We start from the raw sequence: 26,040 nt of genomic DNA, 5'->3' as shown, positions 1-26,040 counted from the left end.
AGTAACCTGATGTATTTAGAATAGTAATATGGAGCCGCCCACGCTTCAAACGCAGTTTATTAGGAGTAGCAACATGGCGGCGAAAACTGTATAAACTATAGGCGCGTAGTACTGGGTGTAGCAATATGGAGTCGCACGCTGGATAAGTAATGTAGCGGCACACTGTGTAAACTAGGGGGCGCTGACTCTTTAAAGCAACTTCCGGCCAAAGACCTGCGTCAATCCTAAAGCTGCCACCACTGTTATGGCTGGTATTCTGTGTCGGAGAGTCCAGGTAAGATGGCTCAGTGCCACTGCCAAGTGATTCACATAAGTTCACACTGGTATAATGGGCTGAAATGATACATATGTATAATAAGAACAACTAGCGAGATCTACTCACAGCAGGACACACGGACACCGAGCTGTTTGCACTGTCTGGGGCAAATGAATGTCACTGTATTTTTGGAATACTATAACACTGCACTTATTATACTTATATATAAGCCTGCCAGACCTCAGCTGCAACAGAACCTCTTGACTCGCAACATGAATAGGAAATGACAGTTTTGACTCCCAGACACTTGTACTGAAACATTTAAAGGGCTTGTTCACCTTTGAGTTAACTTTTCGTATGACGTAGAGAGTGATATTCTGAGATAATTTGCAATTGGTTTTTATTATTTGTGGTTTTTGAGTTATTTAGCTTTTTATTCAGCAGCTCTCCAGTTTGCAATTTCAGCAATCGGGTTGCTAGGGGTCCAAATTACTTATGCATTGATTTAAATATGAGACTGGAATATGATTAGAATAGAACCTACATAGATAGATGGATGAGTATTACAAAGTAGCAATAACAATTAATGTGTAGCCTTACAGAGCATATGTTTATTGGATGGGGTCAGTGACCCCCTCCCCCCCTCGTTTGAAAGATGGACATAGTCAAAAGAACAAGGCAAATAATTATAAACCTATAAAAAATAAATAATGAAGGCCAATTGAAAAGTTGCTTAGAACTGATTGAAGTCCCTTTAAAGGAGAACTAAACACTAAAAATTAATATGGCATAAAATGCCATATTTTATATACTGAACTTATTGCACCAGCCTTAAGTTTCAGCTTGTCAATAGCAGCAATGATCCAGAACTTCAAACTTGTCACAGGGGGTCACCATCTTGGAAAGTGTCTGTGACACTCACATGCTCAGTGGGCTCTGAGCAGCTGTTGAGAAGCTAAGCTTAGGGCTCGTCACTAATTATCCAGCAGAAAATGAGCTTCCCCTGTAATATAAGCTGATGCTACAGGTTTGCTGATTATTAAATTCTGATGCTAATTGCACTGGTTTCTGTGCTGCCATGTAGTAATTATCTGTATTACTTACTAATCAGCCTTATATTGTGACATTTCTATTCTATGTGTACTGTATATTGTGAGTGGGTCCCTAAGCTCAGTAAGTGACAGCAGCACAGAGCATGTGCAGTGATTCGGCAGAAAAGAAGATGGGGAGCTACTGGGGCATCTTTGGAGACACAGATCTTTACTGCTAAAGGGCTGTGGTTTCCTTGGCCTGGTACAGAAGCACAAAACATAATATACAACATTTCTAGCTACTTCTTTAGTTAGGTTTTAGTTCTACTTTAAAACAATCTAACTATGTATAGACACAACAAAAACATACAGGCAGGTTTATTTTGATCCTGATCAAAGTGACTCTATCTTGTGTGCGGATGTGTGAGGGTCTCTAGATTGTAAGCTCTGCTGGGCAGCTGTCAATAATAATCTCTGTGCAGTGCTGCTGAATATTTTGGAGAGTTCTGGTTGATAGCGCTAATGATCAGGGAATTGCAGATGAACAGGAGAAAAGGAAACCTTTTAGGGCTGTTAGCATTGAGTGCTGATTATTGTTCAGTAGCCATCAACCTTAAAAAGACATAAAGGAATAATCAATGCTGGTATTGACTTAGTGCTCATTAATACAGTGGGAAAATAAAAGCCACAGTCAACTGTGTTAATTAACTGTCATTAATGTGTGTGTGCTGCATTCTGTGGATATTACTGTACAGAATGTAGCTCTTAGTATTGCCATATGGATCAGGACGTTCTGCTCTTAGTGAATCCCCTCAGTGCATTCTTATATCTACCCACTTAACACGTTTCTCCAGTGAGGTGAATCTTCAGGTATGGGACCTGTTATCCAGAATGCTCGGGACCTGGGGTTTTCTGGATATCGGATCTTTCTGTAATTTGGATCTTCATACCTTAAAGGGATCCTGTCATCCTAAAACATGTTTTTTTTCATGTAAACATTAAATAAACTCAAGAGGCTAATTTTGCTTCCAATAAGGATTAATTATATCTTAGTTGGGATGAAGTACAAGATACTGTTTTATTATTACAGAGAAAAAGGGAATCCATTAAAAAAAAAAACAAATTGGATAAAATGGAGGCCATTTTGTAATTCGGAGCTTTCTGGATAATGGGTTTCCGGATCTAGGAAATTGTCATGTTGCAATGTCACACACAGAGAGCGTATGTACACGGTCCCTAATTATGTGCATGTGTGCTTTAAATTTTACTTGGGGTGTGCGATGTTTGGCTTCCTAGAGCAGGAAAAGCGGTTAACAAGTGAGCGTTCGGTTACTTAAAAAGGCAGGTAAGCATTCTTCAGAGGTATCGCCCGCTATGCTAGGGATACATGTAGCGCCTATGTTTGTGAGCAACTTTTTTCAAGAATGAACACACAGGGGGTCATTTATCAACACTGGGCAAATTTGCCCATGGGCAGTAAATCAGATTGCTGAATTCATTGTTCTACTTGCAGCTGGCTTTAAAAAGCTGATCACTGATTGGTTGCTATAGGTAGCTGCCCATGGGCAAATTTGCCCAGTGTTGATAAATGAGCCCCACTAAATCAGAGTAAAATTAGAACCAAATAATCTGATGAGAATTCACTGACAATTGCAACTACTTCCATTGAACCAGATATTGATACATTCGTTTCTCAAACACAATGTCAAAAATCCCACTAGGTTTACGATACCCTCTTTTCTTTTACGTTTACAATAAAATAAATCAAAAGTTAGCGTTCGTGTTTGTGTGTATTTCGAGTGTGGCCCCAGAACATTTTTCTTATTCCAATGTGGCTCAGGGAAGCCAAAAGTTTGGACACCCCTGCGTTAGGTTGAGCAGAGATTACCACCCCTAGTACCATGTTACTATAGCTGTTCATTCATTTGCACATCTCCCACCCCAAGTGCCCGTTTACTGAATTCTTTGTGGTCCGCATAACTTTCTGCCTTATAACTGGGCTTGAGGTACCAGATGGTCTATTCTGGGCTGAATGGGATGACTTTTAGCCTTTACATTATTATCCTTTATTTAAATAGCAGCAATATATTCGGCAGAATTTTACATAGATTATACATAGATTCACATCAGTCCCTGCCCCAGTGGAATTTACAATCTAACTAATGAAAGATTTATGCCTTGTATTGGTACTTACCGAGCCTTACGGCCTCAGTTCCTTATACCCCCACCACCAGGGTATTGAAGCACAGGTATGGGACTTGCTATCCAGAATGGTCAGGACCTGGGGTTTTCCGGATTATAGATATTTCCGTAATTTGGAAGTTCATACCCTAAGTCTACTAGAAAATCATTTAAACATTAAATAAGCCCAATAGGCTGGTTTTGCTTCCCATAAGGATTAATAATATCTTGGTTGGGATCAAGTACAATCTACTGTTTTGTTATTGGTGCTACTGTTCCTTTAATAGAATAAGTATTCTAATGACGGTTTTGGTGCAAATTTCCTGCATAGTAAATCAAAACTGACAATTCTGGGACCAAAATCTGTGTATTTGGTCATGCCCAGTTATGTACTGACTATGTCCCAGGTGGGGGAGATGTACCGTATATACGCCGAGTTTTTCAGCATCCAAAATGTGCTGAAAAAGTCTACCTCGGCTTATACTCGGGTCAGCGGTACCAGACCCGAGTAGCTGAGATTGCAGTCACTTTTAATCATTCCTATACCAACAGTACACTTGGGGAGAGACTGCAATATCCCACAATGCCCTCTGTTGGTTATATGAAAGAATAACAGTGCGCCCTCTGTTGGTTGTATGAAAGAATAACAGTGACTGCAATATCACACAGCGCCATCTGTTGGTTGTATGAAAGAATAACAGTGACTGCAATATCACACAGCGCCATCTGTTGGTTGTATGAAAGAATAACAGTGACTGCAATATCACACAGCGCCATCTGTTGGTTGTATGAAAGAATAACAGTGACTGCAATATCACAGCGCCCTCTGTTGGTTATATGAAAGAATAACAGTGACTGCAATATCACACAGCGCCATCTGTTGGTTGTATGAAAGAATAACAGTGACTGCAATATCACACAGCGCCATCTGTTGGTTGTATGAAAGAATAACAGTGACTGCAATATCACACAGCCATCTGTTGGTTGTATGAAAGAATAACAGTGACTGCAATATCACAGCGCCCTCTGTTGGTTATATGAAAGATTAACAGTGACTGCAATATCACACAGCGCCATCTGTTGGTTGTATGAAAGAATAATAGTGACTGCAATATCACACAGCACCCTCTGTTGGTTGTATGAAAGAATAACAGTGACTGCAATATCACACAGCGCCCTCTGTTGGTTATACGAAAGATTAACAGTGATGGCAATATCACACAGCACCCTCTGCACATGGAATCCGTTTGGCAATTCTCTGTCACCATCAACTTTGCAAAGAAGCCCGGTTGATCGCTGGGGGGGTCGCTTTGGCAGAATGTGCGCTGCTGGGAGACAGGGCTGTAGTTGTGTCTAGGCTTATACTAGAGTCAATAAGTTTTCCCAGTTTTCGTAGGTAAAATTAGGTACCTCGGCTTCTACTCGGGTCGGCTAATACACGAGTATATACGGTATATTATCTGGGCATTTTTCCTGTGTATTATGGGACCTGTATATATGCATCCGCACATTTGACAGGATAGTTTCTATTTTGGTTACAACTGTAGCTAGCATTCTAGGAATGTATGTGCTATGGAAGATATTCCTGGTGGGGTTGTTAGATAGAGGGGCCAGATTTGGGGAGGGGAGGACATTTGCTGCTCTAGTTATACAGGTATGGGACCTGTTATCCAGAATGTTCCAGACGGGGGGTTTTCCGGATAATTAATCTTTCCGTAATGTAGATCTTCATACCCTAAGTCTACTAGAAAATCATGTAAACATTAAATAAACCCAATAGACTGGTTTTGCTTCCAATAAGGATTAATTATATCAAGTACAAGCTACTGTTTTATTATTACTCAGAAAAAGGAAATCATTTTTGAAAAATTTGGATTATTTGGATAAAATGGAGTCTATGGGAGATGGCCTTTCTGTAATTCAGAGCTTTCTGGATAATGTTTTTTCGGATAACGCATCCCATACCTGTACCTGGAACTATATTTCTGTAACGAAAAAAACTGCATATGCAGAATGTTGGACACATGGTAACAGTCTTTGGCCAGTTGGAAGATTAATATTTACCCCAGTAACCATTATGGCCAAGAATAAGAAACAAAGTGAAAGTTATCAGATTGTTCTGTGTGTGACATTTACTCCGAACACCCAGACCTGCCAAGGTGAACTCGGTTCAGAACCAGGATTTCCAAAGACAACTTGAACAGTCAAATGTCACTTCTCTCCAGAAGAGGAAATCAAATAATTTAAAAACTATTTTAAAAAATTAAGACCACTTGCAATGTTGCTAAGAATTAGTCCATTTTTAACATACTAAAAGTTAACTTGTGTACCTTTTGAGTTAACATTTAGTATGATGTAGAGTGATATTCTGAGACAATCTGCAATTGCTTTTCATTTTTATTTTTTTTGGTTTTTGTTATTAAGCTCTTTATTCAGCAGCTCTCCAGTTTACAATTTCAGCAATCTGGTTGTGAGGGTCCAAATTAACCTAGCAACCATGCACTGATTTGAATAAGAGACAGGAGTATGAATAAGAGAGGTCCTGACTAGAAAGATGAGTAATAAAAAGTAGTAATAACAATACATTTGTAGTCTCACAGAGCATTTGTTGTTAGATGGGGTCAGTGACCCCTATATGAAAGCTGGAAAGAGTCAGAAGAAAAAAAGCAAATAGTTCAAAAAAAATTGAAGACCAATTGAAAAGTTGCTGAGCAATAGCCATTCAAAATATACTAATATTAACGTAAAGGTGAACCACCCCTTTTATATTGTAAAACTGTCCTCCGCTTAAAAAGAAAAATCTTGACAGCTCTGGCCTAGTAGATCATTGACATAAATCTAGTACAATATTAATCATATTGATTATAAGGTCTTATAAAATCTTGGTCTATTTCTCTTGTGATTTTTCCTCTGCAGTTGCTGGGCAGAAGAATCGCACACTCTGTCTGTGGGTCTCAGGCTGTCTCCCATCGATGGCAATCTTCAGCTGTAGATCCATTGGTTCAAGTACCCAGGGAAGGTGCAATAAATGCCCCCCTGCAGACTTACACCGAAGAAGAGACCATGATAAAGGAAATGGGTAATGACGGCCTATTCCCTTTCCTTTCCAATCGCATGCCTGCACAGTGATTGGGTGTTCACCCTTTTTCATATGGAGATCAGATGTTCGTATACCAGGAATGTGCATTGTATATCAAAAGAGTTAATTTTATTTTTACTTTGGTGTATACAATTACACTAAAGGTGAGAAAGGTAGGTACTCACAGATCCCACAGACTGGCATGTAAAGGAACTAGGGATGCACCAAATCAAGGGATTCGGTTTGGGATTCGGCCAGGATTCTGCCTTTTTTCAGCCGGATTTGGCAGAATCATACGCAAATTAGGGGAGGAAAAGCATGTGACTTTTTGTCACAAAACAAGGAAGTAAAACATCTTTTCCCCTTCCCAACCCTAATTTGCATATGCAAATTAGTCTTCGGTTCCGTATTCAGCCAAATCTCTCGCAAAGGATTCTGGGTTCGGCCAAATCCAAAATAGTGGATTTGGTGCATCCCTAAAAGGAACTGAAGACGTTATTTCAGGCAAAGAGTAGACTAACGCATAGCCTTACGCTTTTCGTGCATTTAGGCACTTAAAGGAGAAACAAACCCTTTACCAAATAAACCTACCCCCCCCCTTGAAATACCCCTAACTTTTTTACTTACCCCTCGGAGCAGAGTCACAGCATCGGAGTTCACGGGAGCCATCTTCCCAGTCTACATGTCTTCTTCCATTGCTTCAGCAATTTCCGGCCATTTTGGCACATGCACCGTTGTCGCAAACTGGTAAATTGCTCCAACTGCGGGTGCGCCGCTTTGCTGGTCTCCGTCTCAGCTCACCGAAGACCCGGATGATGGCTGCAGTGAACTCCGATGCTGGGACTCCAAGGGGTAAGTAAAAAGTTAGGGGCATTTCCCCGGGGGGGCAGCTAGGTTAGGGGAGGGAGGAGGGGGTCTATGTGGGGTGGGGGTAGGGGGTTATTTTGGTAAAGGGTTTGTTTCTCCATTAATCATAGGTTATGTCACGTCTGTGATTAAGTGCATGAGACGCTTTGTCTGAAATAAAGTCTTCATTTGCTTTACATGCCTGTCAGCGGGATCTGCGAGTGCCTAACTTTCTCTCCTTTAGATGAAAACCTCTACCTTAAGCTGTAGGTCTGTGACATGAGCTCCCAGACTCCATCTATACTGGTGAGGTTACAGACTTGTTGGCTACATACCAGGGTTTCCTTTCCCTCTTTTTCAAACTTATACAATTGCACTGCTTGTTTTTATTTCATAATATGCATTTATCAAGTCTGTTTTGGAGCTATATCTGGATGCATGTCAGTGTATATTTAATGTGAAATAAATGAATATAGGCACTGCTTATACGTGTTCTTCTGCTACTCAAAAGAAAGGCTGTTGAAGGAGCTTTCCCTGCTTTCCTGCATTCAGAGATATTGTGTAAATAGAGCTTCACAGGTATCAGTCTTCTTTCTTTTGTGTTGGAAATGATCCAGGAAGTAAAATACATGGGGTATTTCTATGTCTATGCCAGGCACAGGCCCAAACCAATCATTTGCCTTCCTATCCCGCAGTTAAGAAATTTGCTCATGAGCGGATTGCACCACTGGTAAAAACTATGGACGCCAACTCAAAAATGGACAACTCCGTCATTGAGGGACTGTTCGAATTAGGGGTGAGTAGTGATATGTGCGCCTCTGTTTTGTGCTAGTATTTTATTATGACTGTTTGTGAAGTCCTCAGATTCAGATGAAACATAAATTATTAATAAAATAACTCAAAATAGCAAGAGAGAATATTTTTGTCGAGTATGGAATTGGATGCAAAGGACAAAAGATTTGGGGGGCTATGAAGTGATAGCTGCATCTTGTCGTAGTTTGGTGGTTACATTGACTTGTATAGAGATTGTCACTTCTCTTTTAGCTCATGGGCGTTGAGGTTGACCCAAGTTACGGCGGCACCGGGGCTTCTTTCTTTTCCTCCATTCTTGTCGTCGAGGAATTGGCCAAGGTGGATCCATCAGTATCAGTCATGTGTGATATTCAGAACACTCTCATCAACATGCTGTTCCAACGACTAGGCACAGAGGAGCAAAAGGAAACCTACCTGCCCCGGCTCTGCAGAGACACGGTGAGCTGCCAATGTGATTATTGCTTTGTATCCGGGGTACAACACTTTTTTTTTTTTTTAGTTCAGTTGGTTTCAGATAGTTCACCGGAAATAAAGAATTTTTCCAATTACTTTCTATTTTCTAATATTGAAGTGTAACATTTAATTTTTCACCTTCTAAAGCAGCTCTGGGAGGGGGGGGGTCGCCGACCCTGTAAACTGTTCTAAATTGATACATTTAGTTGATACATTTCTTGTTGGTCCCTGCTGAGCAGAATCCCTGAGTTTCATTAAAGGCAGCTGTTATAATTGATACAATAGTTGCTAATATTCCAGACATACACCTGAAAAGTGTATCCACGAGGGGGCAGATTTATCCAGGGTCAAATTTCGAAATTCATGTGAGTTTTTAAAAACTCCCATGAACCTGAAATTTGACCAATTGAAATTTATTAAAAAATTCGTTCAACTCTGGTGAATAGGATCGACCCCGAAAATTCGAATTCGATTTGAATTTTAAAAACTCTATTTGAGTTTTTTCTCCGAAAAAAACTCGAATGTCAGGCTGCAAACAACTCCAAATTGATCCCTGGACAATATTAATCATGTTGATTATATGGTCCATGTCTTATTATTGGAATGTCTTAAACAGCAATTCAGCAGGTTTTAGGTGGCAAATCGTCAAATTTGAGTTTCTTAAGGACCAGAGTATGATAAATCTCGAAAATCTGATTTGAATCCGATAATTTGAATAATTCTCTAGTCGAATTTGACAGTTTTGGTCATAAAAAATTCGACCCTTGATAAATCTGCCCCTAAATGTTGCAGAATTGTAACAGTTCAGAGTCTGCACCTGAATTACTGAGCTGCCAGACTGAAACACCAGAGACACAAACATTCAACTTTAAACTTTCATTTTGGAAAAACTGTATAAAAAAAAAAAAGAAAAAAAAAAGGAAAGTGATTGAAAAAAAGTCTTTATTTCTGGGGAACAATCTGAAAACAATTGAACTGAAAAAAGTGTTTGAAAGGTGAACAACCCCCTTTAATGGATAGTTATTTTTTTGTAGGTAAAGTTAATAAAAGAAAAACACTGAGCACATGTTTATCCTAACATAGATCCTATTTATACTTATCGGAGGAAGGCAAAACATTAGTCATCTGATCTGTAAGTGGGGGAAATATATTGTATTGCATGTTTCTCCACTCTCCATGAATCTGTTCTGTAGCTAGAAAAAAACTGAACCAAGTTGAACATTCCCTATAATAAAAGTATTGAATTCATCTCTATTCTTGACTGTTTAATGAGAAATCGCATTGCAATAGAGTTTGCAAAAAGTAGCAATTTACTGGCAACTTTGGTTGCAGCAGGAAAAAAACATTAGGTTGATGAGAGCACTAATAAGCCATGTAATAATGATTGCTTTATGAGTGGTTCTTACATTGTAACCTGAGGTTCTCATTGTCTTTATACCCCCTGATTATCTGTTTGCGCCTGTTGTAGCTGGGCAGTTTCTGCCTCTCCGAGGCCGAGTCTGGAAGTGATGCCTTTTCCCTGAGAACCAACGCCCAGAAGCACAAGGATTATTATATCATTAACGGTTCCAAGATGTGGATCAGTAACTCGGAGCAAGCTGGTGTCTTCCTTGTAATGGCCAATGCCAACCCCTCTGCTGTGAGTTACTCTCGTTTTACTTCTATAGTTAACACACAAACTATGTTATCAAATGTTATGTATGTTATACACAGGGCTTCTTCTTATTGGACCTGCCATTTGTTTTGATTGTGCTCATAAGAACAAAAGTAAAAAGAATAGTCAAAACGTCAGCACAAGCCTTGTTCACTGAAATGTTGAAAACGGGGTGCACTGAACCTTTAAAGGGGAACTATTGTGAAAATGAAAATGTAATATTAGCTTCAGCATACTGAAGTAAGAATCTTTCTAATTACAATCAGTGGATGAACCTGCCAGCGTATATATATACACATACATACACACACATACACACACATACATACATACACACATACATACACACATACATACACACATATATATATAATAGGCTGTACTGTGCCCTACTGAGCACACAAAACATTTAAAGGGGAACTATCGCAAAAATTTAATATAAGCTTCATCATATCTTCACTATTCCTCTCTCAGCATCTGTTTCTCTTTATTCTCTCTTCATTCATGAGTTGGGTGTCAGATGAATGATCCAATACATCTTATATGGGGGCTCCTTTTACCTAGAAGATGTATCCGAGCTCACTCTTTTAAAATCACCAGACATCATGTCTCTCTACATGCAGAATTTGTGCAAAAGGCAGTTGTTTTGTTAGCGCTCACTCAAATAACTGATTCAGTACAAACCAAATCTAACAAAACAACTGCCTTTTGCATGTAGAGAGACATTAGAGCTCACTCAAATAACTGATTCCAGTACAAACCAAATCTAATACATGTGCTAGGGAAGGAAGCCCCCCCCTATAAGATATATTGGATCTAACTGTCAGTGATTATCTGACACCCGACTCCTGAATGAAGACAGAATGAAGAGAAACAGAAGCTGTGAGAAGGATAGTGAAGATAAACTTGATTATTTCAGAAACAATGCAGAATTTTTTACTTAGAAAGTTTCTTACTTTAGTATGATGACTTGGTTTGTGTGCTCAGTAGGGCACAGTACAGCCTATCATATCATATATAACCACGCTGGCAGGTTCATCCCCTCTTGAAACACAGAAAGAAATCTCCAGCGATCGGTCTAACCTAAAATCTGGAGTTGTTGAGCTGCTATAAATGATAAAAAGCCAATATTTGTACACAAAAAGAAGAAGGATTGCCAGCACACGGTATGTCTTTAAAAAGTATTAATACAAAAAATGAGGAGTTAGTACCACACTTTGGCCACAATATGTAAGCTCACGTGCCACGTCAAGGCCCCTCTTGGCCTGCCTTGTGATGAGAAAGGATAGTTACAATTTTGGGAAGTTCAGCCTTTTTTTCAGATTTTTGCAACTCTTATGTTTTTCTGCTTTCTGCAGGATTTCTCATGGGGCTGCAAACTCCCCCTTAGGCCCTGTCACTACTAAAGGAAGCTCTGCCAGGAGCTCGTGTTAATCTGTTTTTCCATGTTTATTAAAGGGATCCTGTCATCGGAAAACATGTTTTTTTCAAACACATCAGTTAATAGTGCTACTCCAGCAGAATTCTGCACTGAAATCCATTTCTCAAAAGAGCAAACAGATTTTTTTATATCCAATTTTGAAATCTTTCATTTTGTCAATTTCCCAGCTGCCCCCAGTCATGTGACTTGTGCCTGCACTTTAGGAGAGAAATGCTTTCTGGCAGGCTGCTGTTTTTCCTTCTCAATGTAACTGAATGTGTCTCAGTGGGACATGGGTTTTTACTATTTAGTGTTGTTCTTAGATCTACCAGGCAGCTGTTATCTTGTGTTAGGGAGCTGTTATCTGGTTACCTTCCCATTGTTCTTTTGTTTGGCTGCTGGGGGGAAAAGGGAGGGGGTGATATCACTCTAACTTGCAGTATAGCAGTAAAGAGTGATTGAAGTTTATCAGAGCACAAGTCACATGACTTGGGGCAGCTGGGAAATTGACAATATGTCTAGCTCCATACCAGATTTCAAAATTGAATATAAAATAATCTGTTTGCTCTTTTGAGAAATGGATTTCAGTGCAGAATTCTGCTGGAGCAGCACTATTAACTGATTCATTTTGAAAAAAACATTTTTTTCCCATGACAGTATCCCTTTAAGCAGCTTGTGTTGGTAACTCACTCTGCCTTGTGTTTGTCAGGGGTACAAAGGTATCACATGTTTCATTGTCCCTAAAGACACTGAAGGGTTTCACATTGGAAAGAAGGAAGATAAGCTGGGACTGAGAGCTTCTTCCACCTGCTCACTGACCTTTGATAATGTCAAGGTATGTCCGGGAAGTTATTTTTTTCTTGTAAAAAGAGAAGAATGAAGTTGGAGAACTGTATATAGTTGATTTTAGATATATTCACAAATTGATATAAACTGGCAGATTCATTAAGATAATTACAGGCTTTTACTTACTTTAACAGGTCCCAGAGTCCAGCATATTGGGGCAGCTTGGTCATGGATATAAATATGCCATAGGAATGCTCAATGAAGGCCGAATTGGCATTGCAGCACAGGTGAGAGATTTACCCAATACATTTAGGGGCATGTTGACTAATATTGGAGATATATATCCCTGGAGATGCTGTTAATAGCAACCAATCAGGTCTTTGCTTTTGTTGTCTAAAGGTGGCCCTACACTATAAGATCTGCTTGTTTGGCGAGGTCGAGGAACGACCAGAATTTAACCCGATTTGCCCATCAAAAGCCGGGTGATATCGGGTTAATTCGATCATTCGATCATAGGGCCAAACGACTGGATTACAATGCTCCGACGGGATGAGGACTGCATGGTGGTCCTTGATCATAAAGAAAAATTAAACCTGGCCGATCAGATATCGATCAGGGAGACCCCTTACACAAGCAGATAAACTGCCGAATCGGTCTAAAGACTGATATCGGCAGCTTTAATCTGTCTGTGTTTGGCCACCCTAAGGGTCAGGGCACACAGGCAGATTCAAGGAGATTAGCAGCCTGGTGACAAATCTCCTTTTCTTCGGAGCAACTAATCTCCCCGAACTGCCTCCCGCCTGCTATGCAATGCAAATTGCCGGCGGGATGGCAATTAACATGCTTCGTTTTCCGAAGTCGCACAAAGTTGCCTCACGAGGAAACTTCGGGCAACTTCAGAAAACGAATCGCGCCGAGTGCCATCCCGCCGGCGATTTTCATTTTAGCTGACGGGGAGGCATTTAGGGGAGATTAGTCGCCCTAAAGAAGAGGAGATTTGTCGCCGGCCGACTAATCTCCTCGAATCTGCCTGTGTGCCCTGACCCGAACTTGTATGCGACTGTTTGTTTAAATCGAGTTGCTCCAGAGATATTTATCTTCAATGTTAGTAAACTTGGTGTCTTATCACAATCTTCAGTCAAATTATTTAGAAAGTTGTGCCCTCAAGATATATTGGGTTTTATCTTGTGTTTGGGTGTACAGTAATTTTTACATTCACAAACCAGTCTACTGACTCACATTTGCACAGTTTGCAGTATCCCCCAGCAGTTGCATGTACCTGGGAGGTCATTTGGTTATTGGATGGGTGTAAATTAGGGATGCACCAAATCCAGGATTCAGTTCGGGATTCAGCCAGGATTCAACCTTTTTCAGCAGGATTCGGCCGAATCCTTCTGCCCAGCTGAACCGAATCCTAATTTGCATATGAAAATTAGGGCAGGAGGAAAAATACGTGACTTTTTGTCACAAAACAAGGAAGTAAAAAATGTTTTCCCCTTCCCACCCCTAATTTGCATATGCAAATTGTGGTTCGGTATTCAGCCAAATCTTTCTTGAAAGATTCTGGGGTTCGGCCGAATCTAAAATAGTGGATTCGGTGCATCCCTAGTGCAAATTTTGGCAGGGTAAAATACATACTGTACTGTATTATAGCTGTTTCATAGCTGATCCACCTATGAGTTAAAGGAACAGTAACATCAAAAAATAAAAATGTTTTTAACGAATGGCAATAAAATGTACTGTTGTCTGCACTGGTGAAACTGGTGTGTTTGCGGTGTGTTTGCTTCAGAAAATGCTATTATAGTTCATATAATCAAGCTGCTATGGGGGAAGCCATTCAAGCACAGGATACACCGATAAGTAATGAAGAATCCCAATGTATACTACAGCACTTATCTGTTATCTGCTAAGTATCTGTGCTTTTTCTCCTTTTTTCAGCTTTTAATGGCTGCCCCCATGGCCCTACCGCAGCTTGTTTATATAAACTATAGTAGTTTACATGAAGTAAATACAACAGTTTTATCAGTGCAGCATAACACTACATTATATTTACATTACTTTAAAACGCTTCCATTTTTCAGTGTTACTGTTCCTTTAAAGAGAACCTGATGTGTAGTGTGGACCGGGGGAAGGTAATAGAACAGGTTAAAGAGCTGACTATAATGGAAGGCAGAAAAATGGTCGGCTGTATTCTACCTCTAGGTCCATATGAACCAAGGAATTGCCAGACACATACTCTTTTCTTAGGAATAATCCTTTGCATTTCATTTTAGTGTGCTGCTGATGTATTCACTCTTTTCCTTCCATTGCAGATGTTAGGGCTGGCACAGGGATGTTTTGATCATACGATCCCATATACCAAGCAGAGGGTGCAGTTTGGCAAGAGAATAATTGATTTCCAGGTATTAATGTTTCTCACTTTCTTGCTCATCAGTCACACACAATTATTGGTTATTATTAGTGTCATCAAATAAAAAAAGATTTGGTTAAACCTGTGTACAGTCACAATCTGTGATACCCAACCTAGAGACCTGTGGCTATAGATGAATTGAACCCACCAGCACAAGGAGGTGGATAAGGCTGGGGCTCATAATTCAATAACAGCTGGAGGCCAAAGGTTGGACATCTCTGATGTAATGAGTATAAAATATTAGGGATGCACAGAATTCAGTTTGGCTGAATCCTAATCGTTCCTGTAACTTTAATGCATGGGACAGCAACACATTTTTGGAATTATTCTGTTTTCTATTCATTTGAATATGCAAAAAGTTTTATTTATTTTTTGGTATTTGTCTATTTTTTTGTGAAGGGTTTGTGATTGGGCTAAATACAAAAATTATGGATTTGGCGCAATCCTAAAAAATCCTAAATTAGTGATGTGCGGCTATATCTGATATCTGCTGGTTGAGCTACAAATCGGAGTTGTTAGTTTTGGGCATTACCTTCTAGGAAGCCTTCCCTGTTGGTGAGCTCAGTGGCAGCCCCTCACCACTCCTTTAAGGGGAACTATCACGAAAATGAAAATTTAATATAAGCTTCCTCGTACTGAAGTAAGGAACTTTCTAAATACAATCATTTAAAAATTCTGCATTGTTTATAAAATAATCAAGTTTATATTCACTATTCCTCTCTCAGTATCTGTTTCTCTTCATTCTCTCTTCATGCAGCAGTTGGGTGTCAGATGAATAATCCAATATATCTTATAGGGGGGGCTCCCTTTCCTAGCAGATGTATTAGAGCTCACTCAAATAACTGATTCCAGTAAAAACAAAATCTAACAAAATAACTGCCTTTTCCACAAACTCTGCATGTAGAGAGACATGATGTCTGGTGATTTTAATAGAGTGAGCTCTAATACATCTTCTAGGCAAAAGGAGCCCCCCTATAAGGTATATTGGATCATTCATATGATGCCCAACTTCTGAATGAAGACAGAATGAAGAGAAACAGATGCTGAGAGAGGAATAGTGAAGATAAACTTGATTATTTCAGAAATGGTACAGAAATATTAATTGATTGCATTTAAAAAGCTAAAGCTTATATTAAATTTTCATTTTCATGCTAGTTCCCCTTTAATGTCATCAGTAGGTATAGGTTCAGTTCAAAGTAAGGGTCTTGGATGGGTGCAGGTTTCCTAGGTTCTGGTGCAGGGCACAGGTTTTGTTATCCACACATCATATATGTTAAATATGATATAACATTGTCTAGGAAGCAATATTAACCAATATAAGGAATCGCCTATCAATGATAATGCTTTGCCTAAATCTCATGGCTGTTCTATCACACAGGGCATGCAGCATCAGATCTCACAAGTGGCAACACAGCTGGAGGCGACTCGCTTGCTCACCTACAATGCGGCCAGGCTGAAGGAAGCAGGGAGGGACTTTAAAAAGGAGGCGTGCATGGCCAAGTACTTTGCCTCGGAGGTAATGGTGGACAATCTAGGGCTGGTATGAAATTTACTGCCACTAATGTCCTTTACTTAAAGGGATACTGTCATGGAAAAACATTTCTAAACACATCAGTTAATAGTGCTGTTCCAGTAGAATTCTGCACTGAAATCCATTTCTCAAAAGAGCAAACAGATTTTTTTATATTCAATTTTGAAATCTGACATGGGGCTAGACATTTTGTCAATTTCCCAGCTGCCCCTGGTCATGTGACTTGTGCCTGCACTTTAGGAGAGAAATGCTTTCTGGCAGGCTGCTGTTTTTCCTTCTCAATGTAACTGAATGTGTCTCAGTGAGACATGGGTTTTTACTGTTCTTTTGTTTGGCTTCTGGGGGGAAAAAGGGAGGGGGTGATATTACTCCAACTTGCAGTACAGCAGTAAAGAGTGATTGAAGTTTATTAGAGCACAAGTCACATGACTTGGGGCAGCTGGGAGATTGACAAAATGTCTAGCCCCATGTCAGATTTCAAAATTGAATATAAAAAAATCTGATTGCTCTTTTGAGAAATGGATTTCAGTGCAGAATTCTGCTTGAGCAGCACTATTAACTGATTCATTGTGAAAAAAATGTTTTTTCCCATGACAGTATCCCTTTAAGGAACAGTAATACCAAAAAGTGAAAGTGTTTTAAAGTAATTAAAATATAGTATACTTTTGCCCTGCACAGGTAAATCTGGTGTGTTTGCTTCAGAAACACTACTATAGTTTATATGAACATGGTGCTGTGTAGCAATGGGGGCAAAAAAAAGAGTCCTCTGCACTCAACCCATTATCAATATATTTAGGACATTGAGACATTTTGTACCTTAAGCTACTAAAAATGCCTTACCCTTTAAATAAAACAGGGATTGATGAATCCGATTCAATTTGAGTGTAGGACTGGCCAGATATGGGATGACTTTGACGTAGTTGGCAGCTTAAATATATTGCAATATATGGACAAACAATCCCTGTTTTGTTTGCACTGTGTAGAATACCATTGTATTCTATTACAGAGCTTATCTGTTATCTGCTAAGTAACCTGTGCCTTTTCTCATTTTTCATCTTAAAGGAGAAGGAAAGGCTAAAATTAAGTAAGCTTTATCAGAAAGGTCTATATAAATACCAGTAAACCCTCAAACAGTAGCGTCACTTGAGGGGGGCGGGCCCTGGTGCGTGACGCGCAGCCGGGCCCCGCCCCCCTCCGTTCAGCCGCATTTGCCCACATTTGTCAGTGGCGCATGAGCTGCCGGGGGGCCCTGGCCTGCTCGCACCCCCTGCTCCCCTGGTAGTTCCGCCACTGCCCTCAAAGTAATGCTGCTCTGAGTCAAAAGAAACACAGCATTTCTTCTTATTTTGTGTACACATGGGCTTCTGTATCAGACTTCCTGTTTTCAGCTTAAACCTCCAGGGCTTGGGCTTGAGCATGCTCAGTTTGCTCCTCTCTCCCCTTTCCCCCTTCCTGCTGTAATATGAGCCCAGAGCTATGAGTGAGCAGGGAGAGACGCAGGCAGGAAGTGATGTCACACAAAGCTAATATGGCAGCTGCTATCCTAAACAAACAGAGAGCGCTTCTAGCAATGTTTACTCGGGTATAGTAAAGCATTCAGCAGAATAAATAGTGTTCTAACTTGCACTATTGTGGTTAATCTATTGACAATAAACTGCTTTGGTAGCTTTCCTTCTCCTTTAAAAGGCTGATCCCATGGCTACACAGCAACCTATTGGTATAAACTATAGTAGTCTTTCTAAAGCAAAAAACATACCTTTTACCAATGCAGGACAATGGTACATTATATTTTTAATTACTTTAAAATGCTTTTATTTTTTGGTGATACTGTTCCTTTAACCTGCCAGTCCTAAAATGACACGGGCCTGAGCTCCCACACTCCTTTACTGACGTAGGTCTTTAACAGCCCAAGCTCCAATTGCCTGTTGATCTAATGACTAAACCTGTTACTTCTATTAAAATTCTTTTTTTTTTTTTTCAGGTGGCCTGCTTAACCACCAGCAAATGCATCGAGTGGATGGGGGGAGTGGGATACACCAAAGACTACCCCATCGAAAAATATTTTCGAGATTCCAAAATTGGTAAGCAGAGCCCACTATGGGTGTCTTTCTCTGAATAGCAGCAAACTATGTAGGGGAGTGTTACCCAAGTGTTCGCTAATTACATCTAATTACATGTGTTCCAAGATGTGACGTCTAACTGCAGATATACCACAGAAAGTCCTGTTGTTTTTCTACTGAGAAATCTCTCACATCTCAGAGGTTCATCCATACAAATGTATTAATCAGCTGCAACTGCATGAACATACCTTCTACACGTTCATTTTAAGCCAACTTCTCCTTTAAAGGAGAACTAAACCGTAAAAATTATTATGGCTATAACTGCCATATTTTATACACTGAACTTATTGCACCAGCCTAAAGTTTGAGCTTGTCAATAGCAGCAATGACTTCAAATTTGTCACAGGGGGTCACCATCTTGGAAAGTGTCTGTGACACTCACATGCTCAGTGGGCTCTGATTGGCTGTTGAGAAGCTAAGCTTAGGGCTCGTCACTAATTATCCAGCAGAAAATGAGTTTCCCCTGTAATATAAACTGATGCTACAGGGCTGATTATTAAATTCTGATGCTAATTGCACTGGTTTCTGTGCTGCCATGTAGTAATTATCTGTATTAATTATTAATCAGCCTTATATTGTGACATTTCTATTCTATGTGTACTGTATATTGTGAGTGGGTCCCTAAGCTCAGTAAGTGACAGCAGCACAGAGCATGTGCAGTGAATCAGCAGAAAAGAAGATGGGGAGCTACTGGGGCATCTTTGGAGACACAGATCTTTACTGCTAAAGGGCTGTGGTTGCCTTGGGCTGGTACAGAAGCACAAAACATAATGTACAACATTTCTAGCTACTTCTTTAGTTTAACTTTAGTTCTCCTTTAAAATAGGAATAGTTACACCCCCATATGCTGAAGACCTTCCTCCAGATATGCAGATTTAAGCAATGTTTTTTTTTTTTCCCATTCCAGGTACAATCTATGAAGGAACGTCCAACATCCAGCTGACTACTATTGCCAAGATGATTGAGCAGGAGTACTGAGGGAGTATTGTTACTCTCAGTGTGAATTAATAAGAAGACAGCAGGGGAATGTACAATAAGGTCTCATCTTCTGGAGTAGATTGGAACAAAATGGTAGCACTTTTTATCAGATTGTGGCCTTATAAGGCGCCCTGTCCTGTCCACGTAGAGCCAATGTTGTTACTATCCTTCCTTCAGACTCTAGTAGTATCTGAATACTTCATATATTTTATATATTCGTAGCAGAGTTGATGTTCTGGACAGTTACAGTCTACATTATGAATCTGCTTTTGTAACCCAATTTACAGTTTGTGAAACCATCAGATGTGAAGCGTTTCTGTGTGGGACAAGGTGAATATAGAACACTATGGGGCAGATTTATTAAGGGTCGAAGTGAAAATCAAATTTTTTCTTGGGTGAAAACTCTCAAATTTGAATTGTGAATTATCCAAACTCAATTCAAGTTTTAATTCTAATTTCGAGATTTATCATTCTCTGGCCCTTCAAATTCGGCTATTTGCCACCTAAAATCTGCCGAATTCATATATAAAGGTCCCCATAGACGCAAAGATTCTTCTTGCCGAACAACCGATTTCAGCGAAGTCCGACCAATCCTTCGAAATTATCGTGCGGTTAGTGGGATTCAAGTGATCGTACATCTTATGATTTTTCAGCCGACATCTGTCAGGAAATTGATCGGCCAGGTTAAAAAATCTTTGTTGGCCCCAGTGCAATGTATCTATGTTTGCAGGGCCAAGCAGGCGCTCCCCTTTGTTTTCCTGGCAAATTGGTCTTTTTAGTTGATGGTCAATTCGTACGATCGTTCCGAGATAATCGTGGTCTAATTTAATATAGTTTAATAAAAACTCGTATGAATTCAAAATTCGACCCTTGATAAATGTGCCTCTATGGGGCAGATTTATAAAGGGTCGAATTTCGAGTTGATGGAACTCGCATAAACTCGGAATTCACAAAAAAAGACCAATCGAAATTTATTTAAAAAAAATCAAATTTTTTTATACTTGGGAATAGGATCGAATTCTATTCAACTTTTTCACCAAAATTCGAATTTTTGTTAAACTCAAACGAATTTGGACTATTCCCTAGTCATATTACACTAAAATAAAATTTTCAATTCGACCCTTGATATATCTGCCCCTATGTGTATTTAGCTCTTATGGGGCATCTAAAGGGTAAACAGACCGTTTACCAAAAGATTCCAACAAGACTGCAAAGAGCGCAGTGTTTTTTTCAGATTTTGGTAAATTGCTTGTTTTCACCCTAATTCAATAAGGTAATTTTGTGATTTCTTGTCTGTAATTATCTGTCGGTGCATTCAAATAAAAGGCAACTGAGGTTTCCTAAAACGTTGTTTTGTTTGTTGTTTACAGTGTGAGAGTGAATTTTGGTTGGGCCCAGGGTAACATATTGCAGTGGTCCCTTTTTCCATCTAAAGGGCTGTACAACATATGATCCTTTGGGTGTTAGTGGGTGCTTTAAGGGTCCAGGCGGATTCGGGGAGATTAGTCGCCCAGTGACATCTCATCTTCTTCGGGGCGACTGATCTCCCGCATGGTAGAATGTAAATCACCGGCAGAATGGCACAGCGAGGAATTCGGTTTTTTTTTCAGTTGCCTGACGAGGAAACTTCGGGCGACTTTGGAAAACGAAACGCTCCAAGTGCCATCCCGCTGGCGATTTACATTTTAGCTGGTGGGAAGGCAGTTTGGGGAGATTAGTTGCCCTGAAGAAGAGGCGATGTGTTGCCGGGCGACTAATCTCCCCGAATGACTTCGGGCAGCTGAGAAATTGACAATATGTCTAGCCCCATGTCAGATTTCAAAATTGAATATAAAAAAATCTGTTTGCTCTTTTGAGAAATGGATTTCAGTGCAGAATTCTGCTGGAGCAGCACTATTAACTGATTCATTTTGGAAAAAAATTTTTTTCCCATGACAGTATCCCTTTAATAAGTGTCCACAAAATGGCTGCTGCCTGCTTGCTATAATTATGAATTCCCAGACTGAAGGAAACAAGATTCAATTAATTTATATAGTGTAATTAAAGTTCATTTTGCTTGACTAATGTGATAAAATAGGATTATGAATATTTTTTTTGGGTGATGGGTCCCCTTTAATAAAAGTGTTTTAATAAAATGTAAAGTGTTGCTGCTGCCATCTTGCTGTAGTCGAGCTGCTGACACTCTTCCTGCCTGCAGGGCTGCCCTTATTTGCCCCCTCTTTCCCATGAATAAAGAGGTTGGCAACCGGCTTCTTTGAAGTGACCATTTTTCTACACTCTGTAGTTCATACAGTAGATCTTTTAGATAAGCCTGGCCTTTACATTGTGCAGGAGATAAGCCAATGCACAAAGCAATGCTGCAAAGTAATAAAAATACAATAAAAATGGCTGGCCGTACATAGGAAGCAATATCTAATAAAGAGACGAATAATACACTGAGCAAGAGCCTTGTGCATTAGCCCCGCTCCCCTGTCATGTCTTCTCCACAGGCCCCAAGCCCAGATCATTCTTTCCCAAAGGTTAAGATGGCTTTATTGGTAAGCTGCAGATATTTATTTTCAAGTTATGTCTCAGCAGGAGCCGTGCAGCTTGTGAAGAGTGGGATGAAAGGCGCGCGGTGGGATATGTGTGTCTAGGGAGGGGGTCTCATTGTGCCTCTCTTTATAAACTCACCCTTTACTTAATTTCCTCACTGCCAGGCCTGTCCCAGTTAATAAATGTAATTGCTGCCTTTCATGAAAATACTATTATCCAGATCACACGTTACAGCAGCAAAGCGGTTCTCTCTTTAAACACAGCGTCTGTCGCCTCTAATTATTCCCCTATCAAGTGGATTTGGCACAATAGAAGAGCGTGTCGGGGGGGAACCAGGAATGAGAGTGCGGGGAGGCTGGGGACAATGCACAGATTACACATTCATTTCCTGCTGAAAACTCCAAACAATTTGCTATCTGTAAAAAGACGAACGGGGGGTTGGGGTACAGAAAAGGGTCCCTGCAATTTCTAAGACTATGATCAGCGGCTGCTGCCTGTAACAATACAGACATATACAGGTACGGGACCTGTTATACAGAATGCTCGGGACCTGGGGTTTTCCAGATAACTGATCTTTCCGTATTTTGGATCTTCATACCTTAAGTCTACTAGAAAATCATGTAAACCTTAAATATACCCAATAGGCTGGTTTTGCCTCCAATAAGGAGTAATTATATCTTAGTTGGGATCAAGTACAAGCCACTGTTTTATTATAACAGGTATGGGACCTATTATCCAGAATGCTCGGGACCTGGGGTTTCCGGATAGCGGATCTTTCCCTAATTTATATCTTCATACCTTAAGTCTACTAGAAAATCATATAAACATTAAATAAACCCAATAGGCTGGTTTTGCTTCCAATAAGAATTAATTATATCTTAGTTGGGACCAAGTACAAGCCACTGTTTTATTATATCAGGTATGGGACCTATTATCCAGAATGCTCGGGACCTGGGGTTTTCTGGATAGTGGATCTTTCCCTAATTTATATCTTCATACCTTAAGTCTACTAAAAAATCATGTAAACATTAAATAAACCCAATAGGCTGGTTTTACTTTCAATAAGGATTAATTATATCTTAGTTGGGATCAAGTACAAGCTACTGTTTTATTATTACAGAGAAAAAGGGAAATCATTTGTTGGATTATTTGATTATAATGGAGTCTATTGGAGACTGCCTTTCCGTAATATCGGAGCTTTCTGGATAAAGGGTTTCCGGATAACGGATCCTATACCTGTAGTAACCATAGCTATCTTGCTTCTCAATGGCCTGAACTTTGCCTCTATTTACGCACTAGGATCCTCATGCCCTGGATGCAAACGGCTACTGAGCACTAAAGATAACCGTAATACTCTGGCATGTCTGATAATTTGCCGCAGAACAGATCTGGACTCAGTTTGGCCACTTATGCACAGAATTCATCCTGACCTGATCATTGGCCCTGGGGCCTACGGAAGCCCATTGGACAAGGAGTGCATTTACACACCAACGTGCATCACGCCCAAAGGGAATGAGTCTGATTAATGCTTGGCTAATTTTTGGACAGATATATTGATAGGCGCCCCCCATGAGTAAACGTGCCCTCCAATGTGTAGCCTTACAGAGCACTTGATTTTTAGATGGAAACAGACAGAAGAAGAAGGCAAATCATTTGAAAACTATAACAAATATTTCAGCAATCTGGTTTCTAGGGTCCACATTACCCTAGCAACCATGCATTGATATGAATAAGAGAGCGTAAGATGAATAGGAGAGGGAGTGAATAGCAAGAGGAGTAATAAAAAAGTTTCAATACTGAGCATTGTTTTTAAGATGTGGTCAGTGACCCCCATTTGAAAGGCTAATGGAAAAGATGTTTAAAATTCGCTATTCTATAACATACTAAACGTCAACTTAAAGGTGAAATATACCCCTGAAAATCATTTACGTGTGATATATAGAGCTGTGTGGGATTCCCCTCTGGGGAACAGTGGAGGTGACCTCTGGTTTCCCTGTTTTATAAATATGTCCCGACAATCATTCATAAGTGAATAGAGGGCTGTGGCATTGCCCTCTGATAAAATGTTTTTCCTAAATATGCCCAGAAATGTAACTGTCTTTTTTTAATCTGCTGTGTCTGTGGAAGCCTGGTGCTGGCATCTTTCCCTACTGTCTGTGTATTTGTTATTATTATATTTTATTGTTCATACCCCCATGTACCTCATTTCTTTGCACCCCATAAGGACAGCTGGCCAGTACTTTATTATACAGGACGGAGCCATGAAACTTTCTTTCCTTAGTAACGACACAGTTTGGCGACCTTTCTCGTTGAGAGGCTGGCGGGGAAGAAGAAGACTAAATGAAGGATGAAGGTGAGGATGTGTAAAGCATCCTGTTACTGTCTGATACACAGACTCTGCCGGCCGGCGGGATTTATGGGCGTGAGGAGAGGAAAGACGTATTGGCGGGTTTAGCCGTATTTTCAGTGGGAATGGCACCTTGCAACCATTACGCCGGTATTTATTTGATTCCCGAGCAGCACAAAAGCCAGCTCCACAAATAAAGAAGATTGAGGAGGCGCCGGTGAGTGGTGAGCTCGCTTTAAACTCTGAATGAGGTGTCGGCCGCTGACTTACTGTGTCCGACTACCATTTGTACAGCGTGAAAAGTGCGGGTATTTCTCTGGGCTGTCAGAGGCCGCAGTGCAGCCAGTGTGGCTGAGTGATACGCTGCAAAGGCTCTGCTCCAGGGAACATCACTCTTTAGGCCACTCCATTCAATGTATCAATCCGCACCCCTTGTATGATTGATTCCCCCCAGAACTTGTATAGTCTGGGAACTACAACTCCCAACCTACCCTTCATAAGTGCTCAGGGCTCTCTGTTCATGGCCGGAGGGTGCAAACAAGGCTAATCCACCTGGGCCCCAAAGTACAACAGGAATAGAGATTGATTTTTCTTTTCTGGGATTGTTTGTGTAGTAAGACAATGGGGCTCATTTATCAACACTGGGCAAATTTGCCCATGGGCAGTTACCTATAGCAACCAATCAGCGATAAGCTTTTTAAAGCCAGCTGCGAGTAGAACAATGAATGCAGCAATCTGATTGGTTGCCATGGGTTACTGCCCATGGGCAAATTTGTGTTGATAAATGACCCCCAATATGTTATCATGGGAGTGGACTCTATAAAGTGCAAATTCACTAACCTCCGAAAATTCGCCAGCGACGGCTTCACTCACAGGCACAGCGCAACACCTCGACAGGCGTAGATTCCCCAGGACAACGCTAATTCACTAAAATCCGAAGTTGCATCCAGGACGCCAAACGCTGGCGAAGTTGCGCTAGCGTTACTGCACCAAGCGAATCGAAGTTGCGAAAGCGTTGCCTAATTTGCATATGGTGGGAAGTTAAAGTTGAATAGATGTATATGTTGCAGCAAATACATTACACTACACAAGCCCAAGAAACCTTAATAAAATAAAATAAAGTTGTTATATTGCCCTACACATGAGCCCAATGTATAGTTTAGGTGCCATATGTTAAGAAATGTAGGGGGGAAGAGGGTTCCCCCAAAAAATGTTTACACTTTTTGCAGCCTATCACCCTGAAAAAAGGAAAAGTCGCCAGCGTTTTTTGGGACTTAGAAAAATGTTCAACTATTTTTTGAGGAAGTCCTATCTACTCTATTGCACTTCGCCTGGTCTGAGGTGGCGAAGGCAAGTCTGGCGCAAAAGGTAACGTTCAGTAAAATCCTCATCTTAGTGAATTTGCGTAGTTACGTCCATTCGCCAGAGCGCAAATTCACCAGGCGTTAGAGAGCGTAGTACCGCTAGAGTCTATCTGCTTCGCAAGCGAAGTTACGCCAGTGACCGTTAGTAAATCGACGAAGTACCAAAATGATTTCGCTGGTGAATTTTCGCCCACGTTAGTCACTTTGCCCTTTAGTAAATTTGCCCCTTACTGTGC

The 26,040-nt window shown here is 40.4% G+C and overlaps 1 protein-coding gene across 1 annotated transcript; it reads left to right on the top strand.

Annotated features, from left to right (window-relative positions):
• Positions 1 to 125: 125 nt before the first annotated feature.
• On the top strand, positions 126 to 19,960 carry acadsb.L (acyl-CoA dehydrogenase short/branched chain L homeolog). The gene is made up of 11 exons (XM_018225138.2): positions 126 to 274; positions 6,385 to 6,547; positions 8,089 to 8,189; positions 8,438 to 8,644; positions 10,128 to 10,298; positions 12,443 to 12,568; positions 12,714 to 12,806; positions 14,832 to 14,921; positions 16,308 to 16,445; positions 18,442 to 18,541; positions 19,488 to 19,960. The coding sequence occupies exons 1-11, from the start codon at positions 245 to 247 to the stop codon at positions 19,556 to 19,558; spliced, it is 1,290 nt and encodes a 429-aa protein (XP_018080627.1). The 5' UTR covers positions 126 to 244; the 3' UTR covers positions 19,559 to 19,960.
• Positions 19,961 to 26,040: the final 6,080 nt, after the last annotated feature.

This window comes from Xenopus laevis, chromosome 7L (genome assembly GCF_017654675.1).
Source record: "Xenopus laevis strain J_2021 chromosome 7L, Xenopus_laevis_v10.1, whole genome shotgun sequence".
NCBI classification, from domain to species: Eukaryota; Metazoa; Chordata; class Amphibia; order Anura; family Pipidae; genus Xenopus; species Xenopus laevis.
Note: the sequence above shows the minus strand (reverse complement) of the source record. Positions and strands in the feature narration are given on the sequence as shown.

Coding starts and splice junctions, on each gene's coding strand:
- acadsb.L (XM_018225138.2), top strand. CDS start 245: ATGGCTGGTATTCTGTGTCGGAGAGTCCAG. Junction 8,190..8,437: donor AGGGACTGTTCGAATTAGGG/GTGAGTAGTGAT, acceptor CTTCTCTTTTAG/CTCATGGGCGTTGAGGTTGA. Junction 18,542..19,487: donor TTTTCGAGATTCCAAAATTG/GTAAGCAGAGCC, acceptor TTCCCATTCCAG/GTACAATCTATGAAGGAACG.